The 13,376-nt window shown below is 35.7% G+C and overlaps 1 protein-coding gene across 1 annotated transcript; it reads left to right on the top strand.

Moving 5' to 3' along the window:
* The first annotated feature begins 811 nt into the window (after nucleotides 1–811).
* ddost (dolichyl-diphosphooligosaccharide--protein glycosyltransferase subunit (non-catalytic)) lies at nucleotides 812–7,414 on the top strand. Its single transcript, XM_028452995.1, has 11 exons — nucleotides 812–1,088; nucleotides 2,313–2,423; nucleotides 2,510–2,596; nucleotides 3,998–4,101; nucleotides 4,201–4,295; nucleotides 4,723–4,816; nucleotides 4,959–5,107; nucleotides 5,429–5,576; nucleotides 5,670–5,790; nucleotides 5,881–5,987; nucleotides 6,545–7,414. Exons 1-11 carry the CDS (start codon nucleotides 854–856, stop codon nucleotides 6,692–6,694), a joined length of 1,401 nt encoding a protein of 466 aa, XP_028308796.1. The 5' UTR covers nucleotides 812–853; the 3' UTR covers nucleotides 6,695–7,414.
* Nucleotides 7,415–13,376: the final 5,962 nt, after the last annotated feature.

The following is a 13,376-nucleotide window of genomic DNA, read 5'->3' as shown; positions in this document are numbered from 1 at the left end:
ATGGTTTAACTTCATTTCTGGTTGGAACAACCTGCATTAGCACATAAAGTCCTAAACATTACACGCACTGATATTACCTCATGATTTATGAACATCTGTTACTTTGCTTGGAAGTTGAAGTCCACTAAATAAAAAAACATCTCTCCCTCTGAACGCCCTGTGTTGTGTGAATGAATGTATTAAATCAGTGTTAGTGCACAAAGTGATTATTTTTTATACTGCATTTTGTTTGAACTAGATTTATAAGTGAGAATCTTGCACAACTGGAACTTAATTTATTTTCTGGTATGAAATAAAATAAGATTGGTCAAAATGTATTTAATTTTTTTCAAACATAAAACAACACCGATGAATTTAATTCATAATTTAAAAAAAAAAAAAAAAATCAGGCTCTAAATATAGCTACATTTATGAACTCTAAACTGAGAAAATAAACCAGCATTCAATGCTTCGGTTTAATCTGATTGGTCGGCTATGATACGATTTATTTGATTTTTTTTTTTTTGTAGTTTCACAATGTTCGTTGATCATTTTAAAATTAAAAAATATAACATTTACTTAGTGAATTTTAAAACGTAAAATTACTGATTTAAAAATAAAAGTACCCATAAAAGCAACTGAATTACAGTAATGCGAGTACACCTCTGCACAGGATATATGTTTAATTTTGAAATGTGTTTCTTTGAGTATGATAAATATACCAGTAATAATCACTGTACTCGGTTACAACAAAGCCTTGATCCCATTGGTTGGGCCGCCATCCTGGCGACGCGTCCTCCTTTCTGATTGGTCCATCGCTGGGGGTCAAAGTTCACCATCACTGCTAACGCTGACGTCCACTTCTACAGGGAAAATGGCGGCGCAGGCACCGACAGTTCAGACAAACCAGTCCATTTCATCTGCTTCACAGAAAAAACGCAGCGAACCGATGAGTTTAAGGAGGTCCAGACTTCTGGACAGCAGTTTGTGGGTGTTTGTTACATTAGTTTGTGTGCTACATTGTGCTGTGGCTGACGGTAAAACGTTGGTCCTGCTCGACAACCTCAACATCAGAGACACCCATTCAATGTTCTTCCGCAGTCTGACAGGTCAGTAGAAAATAGAGGCTTATAATTGCATTCTCACATTTATATATACACTCACACATACCTACATGTAAATGGACTAACCAGCAGATGAAACTGAGCTAATTCAGGATGCTAAGGTTAGCCTAGCTGTACATGCACTCTTCTCTAAATAACTAAATAAGTAACTGTTTCATAGCCGACAAATTTTAAACATTTAGCACATTTTTTTTCTTCATTTGAGACAAATTCATGTAAAACAGCATGTACTTCTATTGCATTGTTTTAAAAAAAAAAAATCTAAATGTTAATTCTAAATCTAAATGTTTGAGTCGCTGATTATAAAGTTGTGCATACTGAAATAAACTGAAACATTTAGCAACAAAACACGTTTAAAAAACATGTCATTTTTTGTGTTATTGTTAGTTTTAAGCAGATTTACATCAATATTTGTGATTTTTTTTTTTCTCGAAACATATGTCATTGTTAAATCTAAATGTAAAATATTAAATTTAAATGTAAAATGTAAATGTCATGAGTAAAACTAAATATTTAGCTAATATTCATATTCACTGAAAGTACCAAAATAAAAGGTCATTAAAAAATTTCACAAGTATTGCTGTAAATCTGGTCAGAAGTAACATAAAAACATTTCACAAAGGTTTTTTTTTAAACGTGGTTTGTTACTAAATGTTGCAAAGAATTGCTGTTTATTTTACCATGCGGGACTTTAATATCACCGCCCCATAAATGTTAATTCTAAATCGAAATGGTTACACAATCGGATGGAATCTTTGTTTGGAAAGTTAGACATTAAATGTGTTTACAAATACAATACCAGTGCAATACAATAATATTACATCATTGTATCAGACAAAGTTCTCTATAGATTTATTTCACTAAAATCCTTTTGAATTCAGAAAAAAATCAAACAAAAACATACTTATGTCTAAAATGAATACTTTTCATCTTCTAACAAAAAATCTGACTAAATCCTCTCAGTTGTCATTTTATGTGTATTCCAAGAAGGTTTTTGCTTTGTTTATTTGTGTATGAAATGTACGAGTACTATTTAAATAAAGTATGCTGAAACAATTGTATACGCCCTGTTTTCATAGGTGATCCCACCTGACAGTTTAGATGGTATTTGCTCACAAACAGAGATCCATCAAACCATGGAGATATTATGCTCTTAAACCATAAAGACACTCCCACACATGCATTGTATTTAATGACTTGTTCTTTCAGATCGTGGCTTTGACCTCACATTCAAGACGGCTGATGATCCCTCCCTATCACTAATCAAATACGGCCAGTTCCTGTACGACCATCTGATCATTTTCTCACCATCGGTTGAAGGTATGGAAAGAGATAAATGGATTTTTGTCATAAAGTTTGTTTAATTGAAGCAAAATCTGAACTGATTCTCTCTTGATTTTCCTCAGACTTTGGTGGAAATATAAACGTGGAGACGATTACGTCCTTCATTGATGGTGGAGGAAACGTTCTGGTGGCTGCTAGCTCCGATATTGGTTTGTTCAATAGCTTCAATTTTCTCCCCATGTTTTATTTTTGGAATAATCTTAAGGCTGTGTTTGAAATCATTCTACAAACTACACACTCAGAGTATATACTGTCACAGGGGCGTCAAACTCATTTTTGTTCATGGGTCAAGTACACAGTGGTTAGATCTCAAGTGGGCCACAGATTTAATGCGTGAAAAACGAGTATTTTTAACATTATTGTGCCCTAGTTTGCACTTGTACGTAGACATAAAATACAGAATATGTAAGAAACCGATGATATTCAAGCAATAAGTGACATATCAGTCCCAACAGGATTTTCACTTTAACTTCCCTAGATTTTTGACCAATTTCTATTTAATTAAGGAAAATGTTGTGTAATAATTTGAGGAAAATTAAAAGATTTTGTAAGAATTTGGAGATTTTAAAAGAATTTCAACATTAAAATGACTGGTATTCCTGCAATATACTGTAAGAACTGGGAAAACTGTGAGTCTTGCAAATATTGTAGTTTCATTAACAAAATTATTAAAAAAAACAACTCATTTTTACTTTCTCCTGCAAACCGAATTGATGCTCCAAAAGGCCGGATTGGGAACCCGGGCCTTGAGTTTGACACGTGTTATCTACTATATACTATTAGTATGATTAGGATGGTGAGCATTCCCACTGAAGTATATTTCCAAGTTTCCCAAGATGCATTTGGAACGTAAAACGTCAAAAACCTGAATCACACTGAGGCTAAATATGTTGATTCTCCACCTTTGAATGTTCTGAAAACATTTAAAGTGAGAAAGTGACCAAGTAGAATATCATGCATTTCTACATATAAATGATAAAGTATGTGTGTATATCAGTCCCTGCAGGATTTTCACTAAAGTTTCCCTGATTTTGGGAATTTGGGGAAATTTTGTGGAATAATTTGAGGAAAATTTGCCAGATTTTTTTTTTGGGAAAAATGTGAAATTTTTTCAACAATTTGAGATTAAAAATGACTTCTGTCATGTGATATAAGAAGTGGAAAACAGCTCTGCAAATACTGTGGATTTTCATTGAATTTGTATATTTGGAGGGACTGAGATATCATTTACAAAATGTTTCATGTTTTTTCTATCATTTTTACTTTCTTGAGCGGGCCAGATTTGATGCCCTTAAGGGCCAGATTTGGCTCCCAGGCCTCGAGTTTGACACATGTGCCATATATTATGCATCCGGGTATTTCTTGCATACTCAATCTTTCCTTACTATCTAAAGTGAACTCACTACATACTCATTTTGACATTATACTTAGTATGAGAAGTACGTTAGTTTGAGAAGTACGTTAGTATGACATTTCTAACACAGCCTAACGCTGTGGTACAGCTCATGACGTCTTCATGACATCATTTTTTTTTCCGTCTTCATCCTCAGGCGATCCTCTGAGGGAGTTGGGCAGTGAATGTGGCGTTGAGTTTGACGAGGAGAAAACTGCCGTCATTGATCATCACAACTATGACGTTTCTGATCCTGGAGAGGTGAACTTCATGGTCCTCACTTTGTAGTAACACCGTTTGTTGTAGTTCCGTCTTTCACACAGACTTGGTGTCGGTGTGAACCCATGCTTCTTCTTGCAGCACACCCTGATTGTCGCTGACCCAGAGAACATGCTAAAAGCTCCCACTATCGTTGGAAAACCCAGTAACAAACCAGTTCTGTTCAAAGGTGTTGGGTAGGTGAAATCACTCTTTATTAAAGCTAAATGAGAGGATGTTTTCAAGTCACCCTAGTTTGGTACTAAAGGCTCAAACATACATCACCGGACTGGAGGCCAATTATCTGCAAAGCTCAAATTTTACTGCTGCTCGGAAGTGGTCCTCGAACCTGGTGTCAGGTTCGATTGTTTCTATTTGTATAGGGGTCTATAGGACGAAGGAGGGACTTATATACATTAATGTATATAAATGACCACTAGCAGTAGACCATAGTAAAAGACTAGTTAGGTATTTTTTTGCATTTCAAAAGAATCATACATAAACATAGATTTCTCAGAAACTCCGGATATCAGCTTTAAGTCTCCTTATTGTTACTAGGCACCTGCTGTGGACATTTATTTCATGTGTAATCTGACTATGTTTCAACCATTGATTGTCTTCTAGAATGGTTGCAGATCCAGAGAACCCTCTTGTTCTGGACATCCTCACTGGGTCCTCCACTTCCTACTCCTTCTTCCCTGACAGGCCCATTTCTCAGGTAGCTTTGTCCTGTCCATCACAATAATGTGATGTTTGAAAGGCATTGTCATTTTCTCTCTCAGTAAAAGCACCTGTTAGGTTCACCTTTGTCTACACAATGCTGTGCTACTAATAATGTGTTTGTGATTGTGTTGCTCCAGTATCCTCACGCTGTGGGTAAGAACACGCTGCTGATCGCTGGCCTCCAGGCCAGAAACAACGCTCGGGTGGTTTTCAGCGGCTCTCTGGATTTCTTCAGTGATGCTTTCTTTAACTCTGCAGTGCAGAAGGCCACACCAGGTTCACAGAGGTACACTTTACAGCTTACATTTGTTATGGTAAATCATTTGAAACAGCAATAACACCCTGGTGATTGTGTTAAAAAGCATCAATCAGCTTCAGCCGGTTCAGAACGCTGGAGCTCAGGTCCTCAGAATAGACTTTAAAGTTCTGCTGCTGGTATATAAATATGTGAATGGGTTTGGTCCAGAATACATCAGTGAGATGTTAGTCAGGTATGAACCCAGCAGGTCTCTCAGATTAATGGGCATAGGTCAGATGAAACACGCTATACAAATACATTTGCCTTGCCTTAAAATGTGATATTATTTATTATTTGCGGCTCCATCAGGCATGAGTTGACTGGGAACCTGGAGCTGGCCGAGGCCTTGTCTCGCTGGGTGTTCAAGGAGGCCGGAGTCCTCAGGGTTGGAGCCGTTACCCATCACCCTGTGGGGGAGTCCACTCCCCCTGCAGCCTACACCATCACAGACCTAGTGGTGAGGTTGAAAATAATAATAATAATAATAATAATAATGGATTCATAGCACGTGATGGTTAATGTTATTTAATGACTAACCTTTCCTCTGCAGGAGTACAGTGTAGTGATTGAGATGCTGTCTGAGGGTCGCTGGGTTCCCTTTGATGGAGACGATATTCAACTGGAGTTCGTTAGGATCGATCCCTTTGTGAGGACGTATCTGAAGAAGAACGGTAGGTTGTTTATTTCATTTAAAGACTAAATCGTTAATATGCGTTTGTGTTTAGGACACCATCACTGTTAAAATAATGTTTTTCCACTAGGAGGAAAATACAGCATCCAGTTCAAGCTGCCAGATGTTTATGGAGTGTTCCAGTTCAAGGTGGATTACAACAGACTGGGATACACACATCTGTACTCTTCTACTCAGGCAAGTTAATGGTGACCACGTATAGCATCCTCGCTAATAAACTTTATTATAGAATAGATTTTTGTTTTACTGATCATGGTACCCACTGTACTAAACATAGAGAACACTCCTGTTTCTGGTGCTTTTGTATGTTTAGCAATTATTGATTATTTGGCAAAATTAAAATTTGATTTTCCCATTCAAACCTATTGTGAGGGTGGACACATCGCCCCCCGCAGTTATTCTTTATTAATACAGTTTACTGTAGTAATAATAATATTAATACTGGCTCAGAAGGGGTAGTTCTGACTCTGAGGGGGTTGTACTGACTCTGGGTTGGTTTATACTGATGCTGAGGGGGGTTATACTCACTCTGAGGGGGGTTTATACTGACGCTGAGGGTGTTATATTGATTCTAATGGGGTTAAGTTTATTTAACCCCACAGTTTGTCTGGTTCAAGTTGACGTTACTGGAGTAAAATCAATAAACTCGTCTCATTTCTTTCTACTGGAAGAAATGCATTGAGTTGCGATCGTCCGATATGGTTCTATAAGTTCTGTCTGTGTGTCTACCACAGGTGTCGGTCCGCCCCCTGCAGCACACGCAGTACGAGCGCTTCATCCCGTCAGCCTTCCCCTACTACGCCAGTGTGTTCTCTATGATGGCTGGCCTCTTCGTCTTCAGCATCGTCTTTCTACACATGAAAGAAAAGGAAAAGTCAGAGTGAGGCACAAATGCTTCATGGAAGAAACAAAAAAAGATGAACAAGAATAGCACGTTGAACTTGTTTGGGGTTTTTTTTTTTATGCAGGGACTGTTTTCTGTTCTCACTGTGGCAGTTGATAATCTAACAATGTTTGGAAATGAAAGTTTGTGCAGACTGCATTACACCGTTTTATGTTCCACTTCAACAGTCAAATGTCTTCACTTCTTTAGCTGTAAAACTTTTCTATAAGATTACTGAATATTCGATCACATTATGACCAGAGAGGAGTATTTGCATGAAATAAAAGGTATGTAAATTGGGGGAATAAAACTATGGTCACTGGATGCACTGATTAAACCAACGGCTCGTTTGTTTTTGATATAACTGAAGTTTTCTCATGAGAAAGTTCAACAGTAATTTTCAGAATAAAATGCTGACATTCCACTCTTCAGAAGTTGCGGTTGTTTTCTTTAAACATTGGGTTTCCCTGACATACCCGTGCCTTTTAGTTTACATCAAGGGTTTCAAACTCATTTTAGTTCAGAGGCCAAATACGGAGGAGTTTGCACTTCCACCTATAAAGTATGAGTATATCAATCCCTGTAAGAACTTCATTTAAAATTCCTTGATTTTAGGAATTTGTCATGGAGTAATTTGTAAAAAAAATTGCCAGATTTTAGAAAAATTCTTTCATAGAAAAGTTCTTTCAACAATTTGAGATTAAAAATTATTTTGATTGTTTTTTTGTGTGTGTGTGTGTATTTGGAGGGGCTGATATTTACAACTGGATTATTTTGTGATTTACAAAACGTTTCTTTTCTATAATTTTTACTCCCTCGAGCGGGCCACATTTGATGCTCTAAAGGGCCGGATTTGGCCCCCGGGCCTTGAGTTGACATGTCTTTTACATGATGGCAGAATTTGTATGATATCAACCCTCAAACAAACAAAAAAAAAACAAGACATCAGATTAACAGTAAAAAACAAACAAATTCAAAAGAATTCCTAAAGATTAAAAAATTTAACATTTACACACTAGTGTTTCCATTTGGTGCAGTTTTCTTACAGTTGGTTAAAAACTGATTCCCAACCTTTTTCGGGTCGTGACCCCATCTTGATATCACAAATGTGCAGCTACCATAAAGACATTTGACAAAGTTATAAGTTAAATTACAAAAAAAAACAGTTGTTTGATATGTATTGTGTGTGACATGTTCATTTGAAAAATAATTTAAAAAATAAATAAATTAAAAAAAATCCTAAGCAGTTTTTCATTCCCTAAGTTTATTTTTTACACCAATTTCTAAACATTTCAAGTTTTAGGAACATTTTAATCAAGAATTGTGTTTATAATGAGTGCTAAATTATCCAGGTGTTCATAAATGGGAACAGATTTAATTCCATGTACCAGTTTTCTAAGTTCTCAAAAAATATATCAATGGAATTTTCTGTTTTAAAAACCCTGTTATGTTTTACTTTTTTTTTTAAAAATACTTAAGTACATTTAGTAGCATGTACTTTTATACTTTCAGCCAAGTAAGGGAGCAACTTCAATACTAAGTCGATTTTTTATTTGCGAGTCAAATATTATGACAGTTGGTGGTACCGAATCCTTGACACATACCAATATATGATTGGGGGCACCGGGGGCCCCATTTTTCAAGGAGGAGACATAAGCGGTGTGATCAGAAGCAGGAGCGGGGCTAGCAACCAAGCTAAAAGCTAATCCTCAGAGAACGCCGCTTCCTTCCATCCTGTGTTCTAATGTCCGTTCCCTGGAGAACAAACTGGACCTGAAGCTGGATTTAAATGCAAGATGGGAGATGAGGGCGGTGGTTTTCGCCTATACATTAATAACAACTGGTGCAACAATGGTGAGCTGGTCTCATGTCACTGACTATCAAACACAGACATTGTTCTTCCCTGATCTGTTCTAACGTTTGTCTATAAAACTCCATGTATTTCACGTTCTGACTGATTAGTACAGCCAAAAACAGCAATATTTCACTATTTCCTCTCAAAATTCAGGATTTGTTCATTTGTGTGCTGTTTGTTTGTAAACCTGCTGCTTATCTCCAAGATGGCGACTTCCGGGTTGACGCGCTGTGAAAACCCTCTATCACCCAGCCCTAATTCCTAAAATATATTACAACCTAAATTAAAACATAAATGGATATATTAAACACATGTGTTTATTTAGTATACTTACAGCTTATATACAAGTCAACACATTGCATATTTACTGTTAATTTCATGTTGCTTGTTAATAATAATAATAATGATAAATTAAAACAATCAAAAACACTTAGAATTTTTAATTTTATTTTACTTTTCCTAGTTGTTTTTTTTTTTTTGCTTTTACTGGCAGGAATAGACTTTCATAGATGTTTGCATATGAATGTTAAAATACTTGTTTATAATAAATACAAATAAAAATGTACACAATGTCATCATTATACCTGATAGATTATTATTATTAATACTTTTATTATTATTATTATTTTAAACAGTAAAAACACTGGACTGCGCCCGCGGTTCGATCCCCTGTTAGGAGGATGAACGACAGTAACTTGGAAGGTAACTTATGAACCGAAGTAACCGCTGAGCTAAACCAGTGCGGACGTGCAAGGCAGTATTTAGTCATAAAACGTAACTGCATTATACTCAGTGACCAGAAGGGGGCGGTAGTGGACTGCTAGGTTTGTCAGCTGCTCCCTATCATTGATGCAGTGAAGCCTCTAAACCAGTCCTGTACCCCTTCAGACATTTAACATGAAGCCATGTACCCCCTACTCCTGCATACTTCAAAAACATAATCATGCAATGCAAATTTTCAACCTTGGGTCGTAGCCCCAATGTGGGGTCGGCTGGAATTAATATGGTGTCCCCTGAAATGTCTAATAATTTTTAAGAATAATAATAATAAATACTGGTTAAAAAGTGTTTTTAAAATGTTTTCATTATTATTCTTTTTTTTTCAAATTATAACATCACACACAAAATATTCTTAAACAACTGTATTCCATACTGAATATAAATCTAGTTAAAATAGAAGATGCAGTATAAAAATATCTGAGCTGGCGCATCTTGTCACTTTGTGCATTAATCTTGGCAACAACAAACATTATTTGTATCTGACAGCTGGTTTAAAAATAAAAAATAAAATCTGTTTACACATGTATATATACTTTATTTTTAATGATTAATATCATTTTTATTTTTTACTTATACATAAGCATTTGGTACCTTATCATTCATTTGCACCTTGTTATTCAGTTTATTAGGGGGCCAAGCCCGCGGGCCAGGCACCGCTGGACCGCTGGTCCTAGGAACCGCGTATGTAAGCATACGCGGTTCCTAGGACCAGCGGTGCTAGGAACCCTATTGTAATCGTAAGGATTATTATTATTATTATTATTATTATTATTATTATTATTGTTACCTTTTATAGTTCCGTTGGTAAAAGTGGTGCTGCAGAATAAACCGTGCCTAGGTAGGGCGATGCCCTTTGGTGGTTGGGTCCAAAACCCCCAGGGGACCTTGGAACAAAAATTCACAAATATCCGCCAGCAGGTGGCGCTATAACAACGGTCAACGCATTTTGGCCAATATCTCCCACACCGTTTGTTGCAAATTTAAAACCTTCATATCCACAGATTCCTTGAATAGCACTGAATCACCTGGGCTAGGCCACGCCCATTTCCGCCTAAACTTTTCTCTGAGTAAAATCGCAAAAACTGGAAAACCTACTTTTGCAAAATCCTGCTTGGGGTTTTGTCCAATCAGCGTGAAACTTGGCACGTAGAGTCTTCAGTTGGATGTGATATCCAGTTATCAAAATGAGTTTGTTCAAGTAAATTATGCGCAAATAATTAACAAGTAAAATTTTCTAGCTAGCAATAAAAATGCGAACTGGCGCATATCTCAGTCAAAATAAATGCTAACAACACCAAATCTGAGATCCATAGTTGGCATGTGACTGTGGGTGTATGAGCCAAATTTGAATAAATTAGGCCTCTAGGGGGCACTGCAATTATGAGGAATGTATATCTCCTAAATGGCACAACCGATTTTTACCAAATTTGTTGGGTATGACCTTATGTCGCTCCTGGGACCGTATCTCGAAGTTAATCGCGATTGGTCAATGTGGGCATGGCTTATTACTACATAACATATAAATAAACAAACCTTTATTTCAGCAGAAGTAATTTGTTGAGGGCTGTGAAATTTACAGGGTAACTATAGAGGAGCACACAGATCAACCATACTAAAAAGTGCACCACTTGGTGGCGCTATAATGGGTGCAAACACATTTTTGCCTGTAACTTTCACACTTTAAATCACATCTTCCAAAACTTCATATCCACTTGTTCACAGCAAATGGCACATTGGACTGTGTCCTGACGCTCACCACGAGCCCGTCATCCTTCATGACGTACTTCCACGGGCTCCACGAAACCTGGGGGTCGAGTCGCTCGGGAAGGCTTGGCCCCCTTTCATAACTGCTTGCAGTTCTAGTTATTATTATTATTATTATTATTATTATTATTATTATTATTATTATTATAATTGCTGTTTTCATTTATTATTAGTATTATTGTTTCTTTAATTTTCTTTATATGCCGCTCTTTACCTTTCTAATAATAACCTAATTTCTAATAATGTTTTTTCTGATTCTGTTGAAGATTTTCAAAAGCTAATTCTCGAAAGAAAGAAAAACGTCTCCGAGACGCCAAAAATGTATGATATTAAAATGGGGTCAAGACCCAAAAAATTTGATAACCACTGATGTAATGTCACATACAATGTAGCCCTACAGCAAAATTTGTCTGGAACAATATATGATAATAAAAAAAAGAATAATAATCAGTAACCATGGTTAATATTACATTGGTAATGTGTAATTTGTGGCAATGCATGTAGGCTCCTGACTGTTGGTTGATTTAGATAGTTTCTGATTTTTATTTTTTATTCATGTACCCCCATGACAATTTGTGTACTCCTGGGGATACCCGTACCCCACTTTGGGAACCTAGGCTCTATATAAAAGTTCAATCAGAAGTAGAATATTTGGGGATTAATATTTCAAAGGAGCCGATTATAAGAGCAGAGGTTACTATAAATATGCGTATAACTAATATGAAAACATCTTTAAACCACTGGCCAAAGATTTCAATTTAATTATTAACTGTTTTATTGGCATAAGAAACAAAATTACAAAGAATGATGTAGACTCAAAAAGAATAAATATTTAAAAAAAAAAAAAAACCTACATTTGTGATGTGTAAAACTATTGAAGCCTGTTTCTGCCACTAAATAAATAAAAAATCACTATGGAAAATCATAAATATGAGTTAGAAAATGTATAATTAGGAGAAATAAAATCATACTTATGAGAAATAAAGTCATAATTATGAGAAAAAGTCATAATTATGAAATAGAAATGCATAATTATGGAAAGAAAGTCATAATTATGAGAAAAAGTCATAATTATGAAAAAGAAAGGCATAATTATGGAAAAAAAGTCATAATTATGAGAAAAAGTCATAATTATGAAATAGAAAGGCATAATTTTGAGAAATAAAGTCATACTTATGAGAAAGAAAGTCATAATTATGAGAAAAAGTCGTAATTATGAAATAGAAAGGCATAATTATTGAAAGAAAGTCCTAATTATGAAATAGAAAGTCATAATTATGAGAAAAAGTCCTAATTATGAGAATAAGTCATAATTATGAAATAGAAAGGCATAATTATGAGAAAAAGTCCTAATTATGAGAAAAAGTCCTAATTATGAAATAGAAAGGCATAATTATGGAAAGAAAGTCATAATTATGAGAGTAAATTTACAATTATGAAAAAGAAAGTAATAATTACGAGTTAGCAAATTTATAATTATGAGAAAGAAAGTCATAATTATGAGAAAGAAAGTAATAATGATGAGAAAAAGTCATAATTGTGAAATAGAAAGTCATCATTATGAAATAAAAAGTAATAATTATGAGAAAGAAAGTCATAATTTCATTTTTTTTTTTCTTCTGTGTTCTGTTCTCTCAGAAAAATGTTTATTGTGGAGTGATTGTCTGGCTGACCATATATTATTTGTAAATACTGTTTGTACATCTGTAAATGTTTCTGTAAAAATAATAATAATAACAATAATAATAATAATAATAATAATAATAATAATAATAATAATAATAATAATAATAATAATAATAATAATAATAATAATAATAATAATAATAATGCACGGTACCTTAGTGGTTAGCACGTCCGCCCCACAGCAAGAAGGTCCTGGGTTCAAGCCCTGGGGTGGACTTGGGTCCTTTCTGTGTGGAGTTTGCATGTTCTCCCCGTGCTGCGTGGGTTTCCTCCGGGTACTCCGGCTTCCTCCCACAATCCAAAAACATGACTGTATGGTTGATTGCCCATAGGAGTGAATGAGAGAGTGAATGGTTGTCTGTGTTGCCATGTGATGGACTGGCGCCCTGTCCAGGGTGTACCCCCGCCCAGCGCCCTATGAGAGCCGGAGATTGGCACCGGCAGACCCCCGCGACCCTGTTAAATGGGAATAAGCGGGTATGAATATGGATGGATGGATAATAATAATAATGATATGAATAATATGAATATGAATTTGAATTTCGTGGCCGTCATGTCTGTGTACAGTTGTTCTACTGCTATTACCTCTACGTGACAT

Source organism: Gouania willdenowi, chromosome 7, assembly GCF_900634775.1.
Source record: "Gouania willdenowi chromosome 7, fGouWil2.1, whole genome shotgun sequence".
Lineage (NCBI taxonomy): Eukaryota > Metazoa > Chordata > Actinopteri > Blenniiformes > Gobiesocidae > Gouania > Gouania willdenowi.
This window is presented reverse-complemented; position numbering and strand designations above follow the sequence as displayed.

Excerpts from the sequence above, each read along its gene's own strand:
- ddost (XM_028452995.1), top strand. The coding sequence starts at position 854 with ATGGCGGCGCAGGCACCGACAGTTCAGACAAACCAGTCCATTTCATCT. Across the intron at positions 2,424-2,509 it reads TTTCTCACCATCGGTTGAAG|ACTTTGGTGGAAATATAAAC; the intron begins GTATGGAAAGAG and ends GATTTTCCTCAG. Across the intron at positions 5,577-5,669 it reads ACACCATCACAGACCTAGTG|GAGTACAGTGTAGTGATTGA; the intron begins GTGAGGTTGAAA and ends TTTCCTCTGCAG.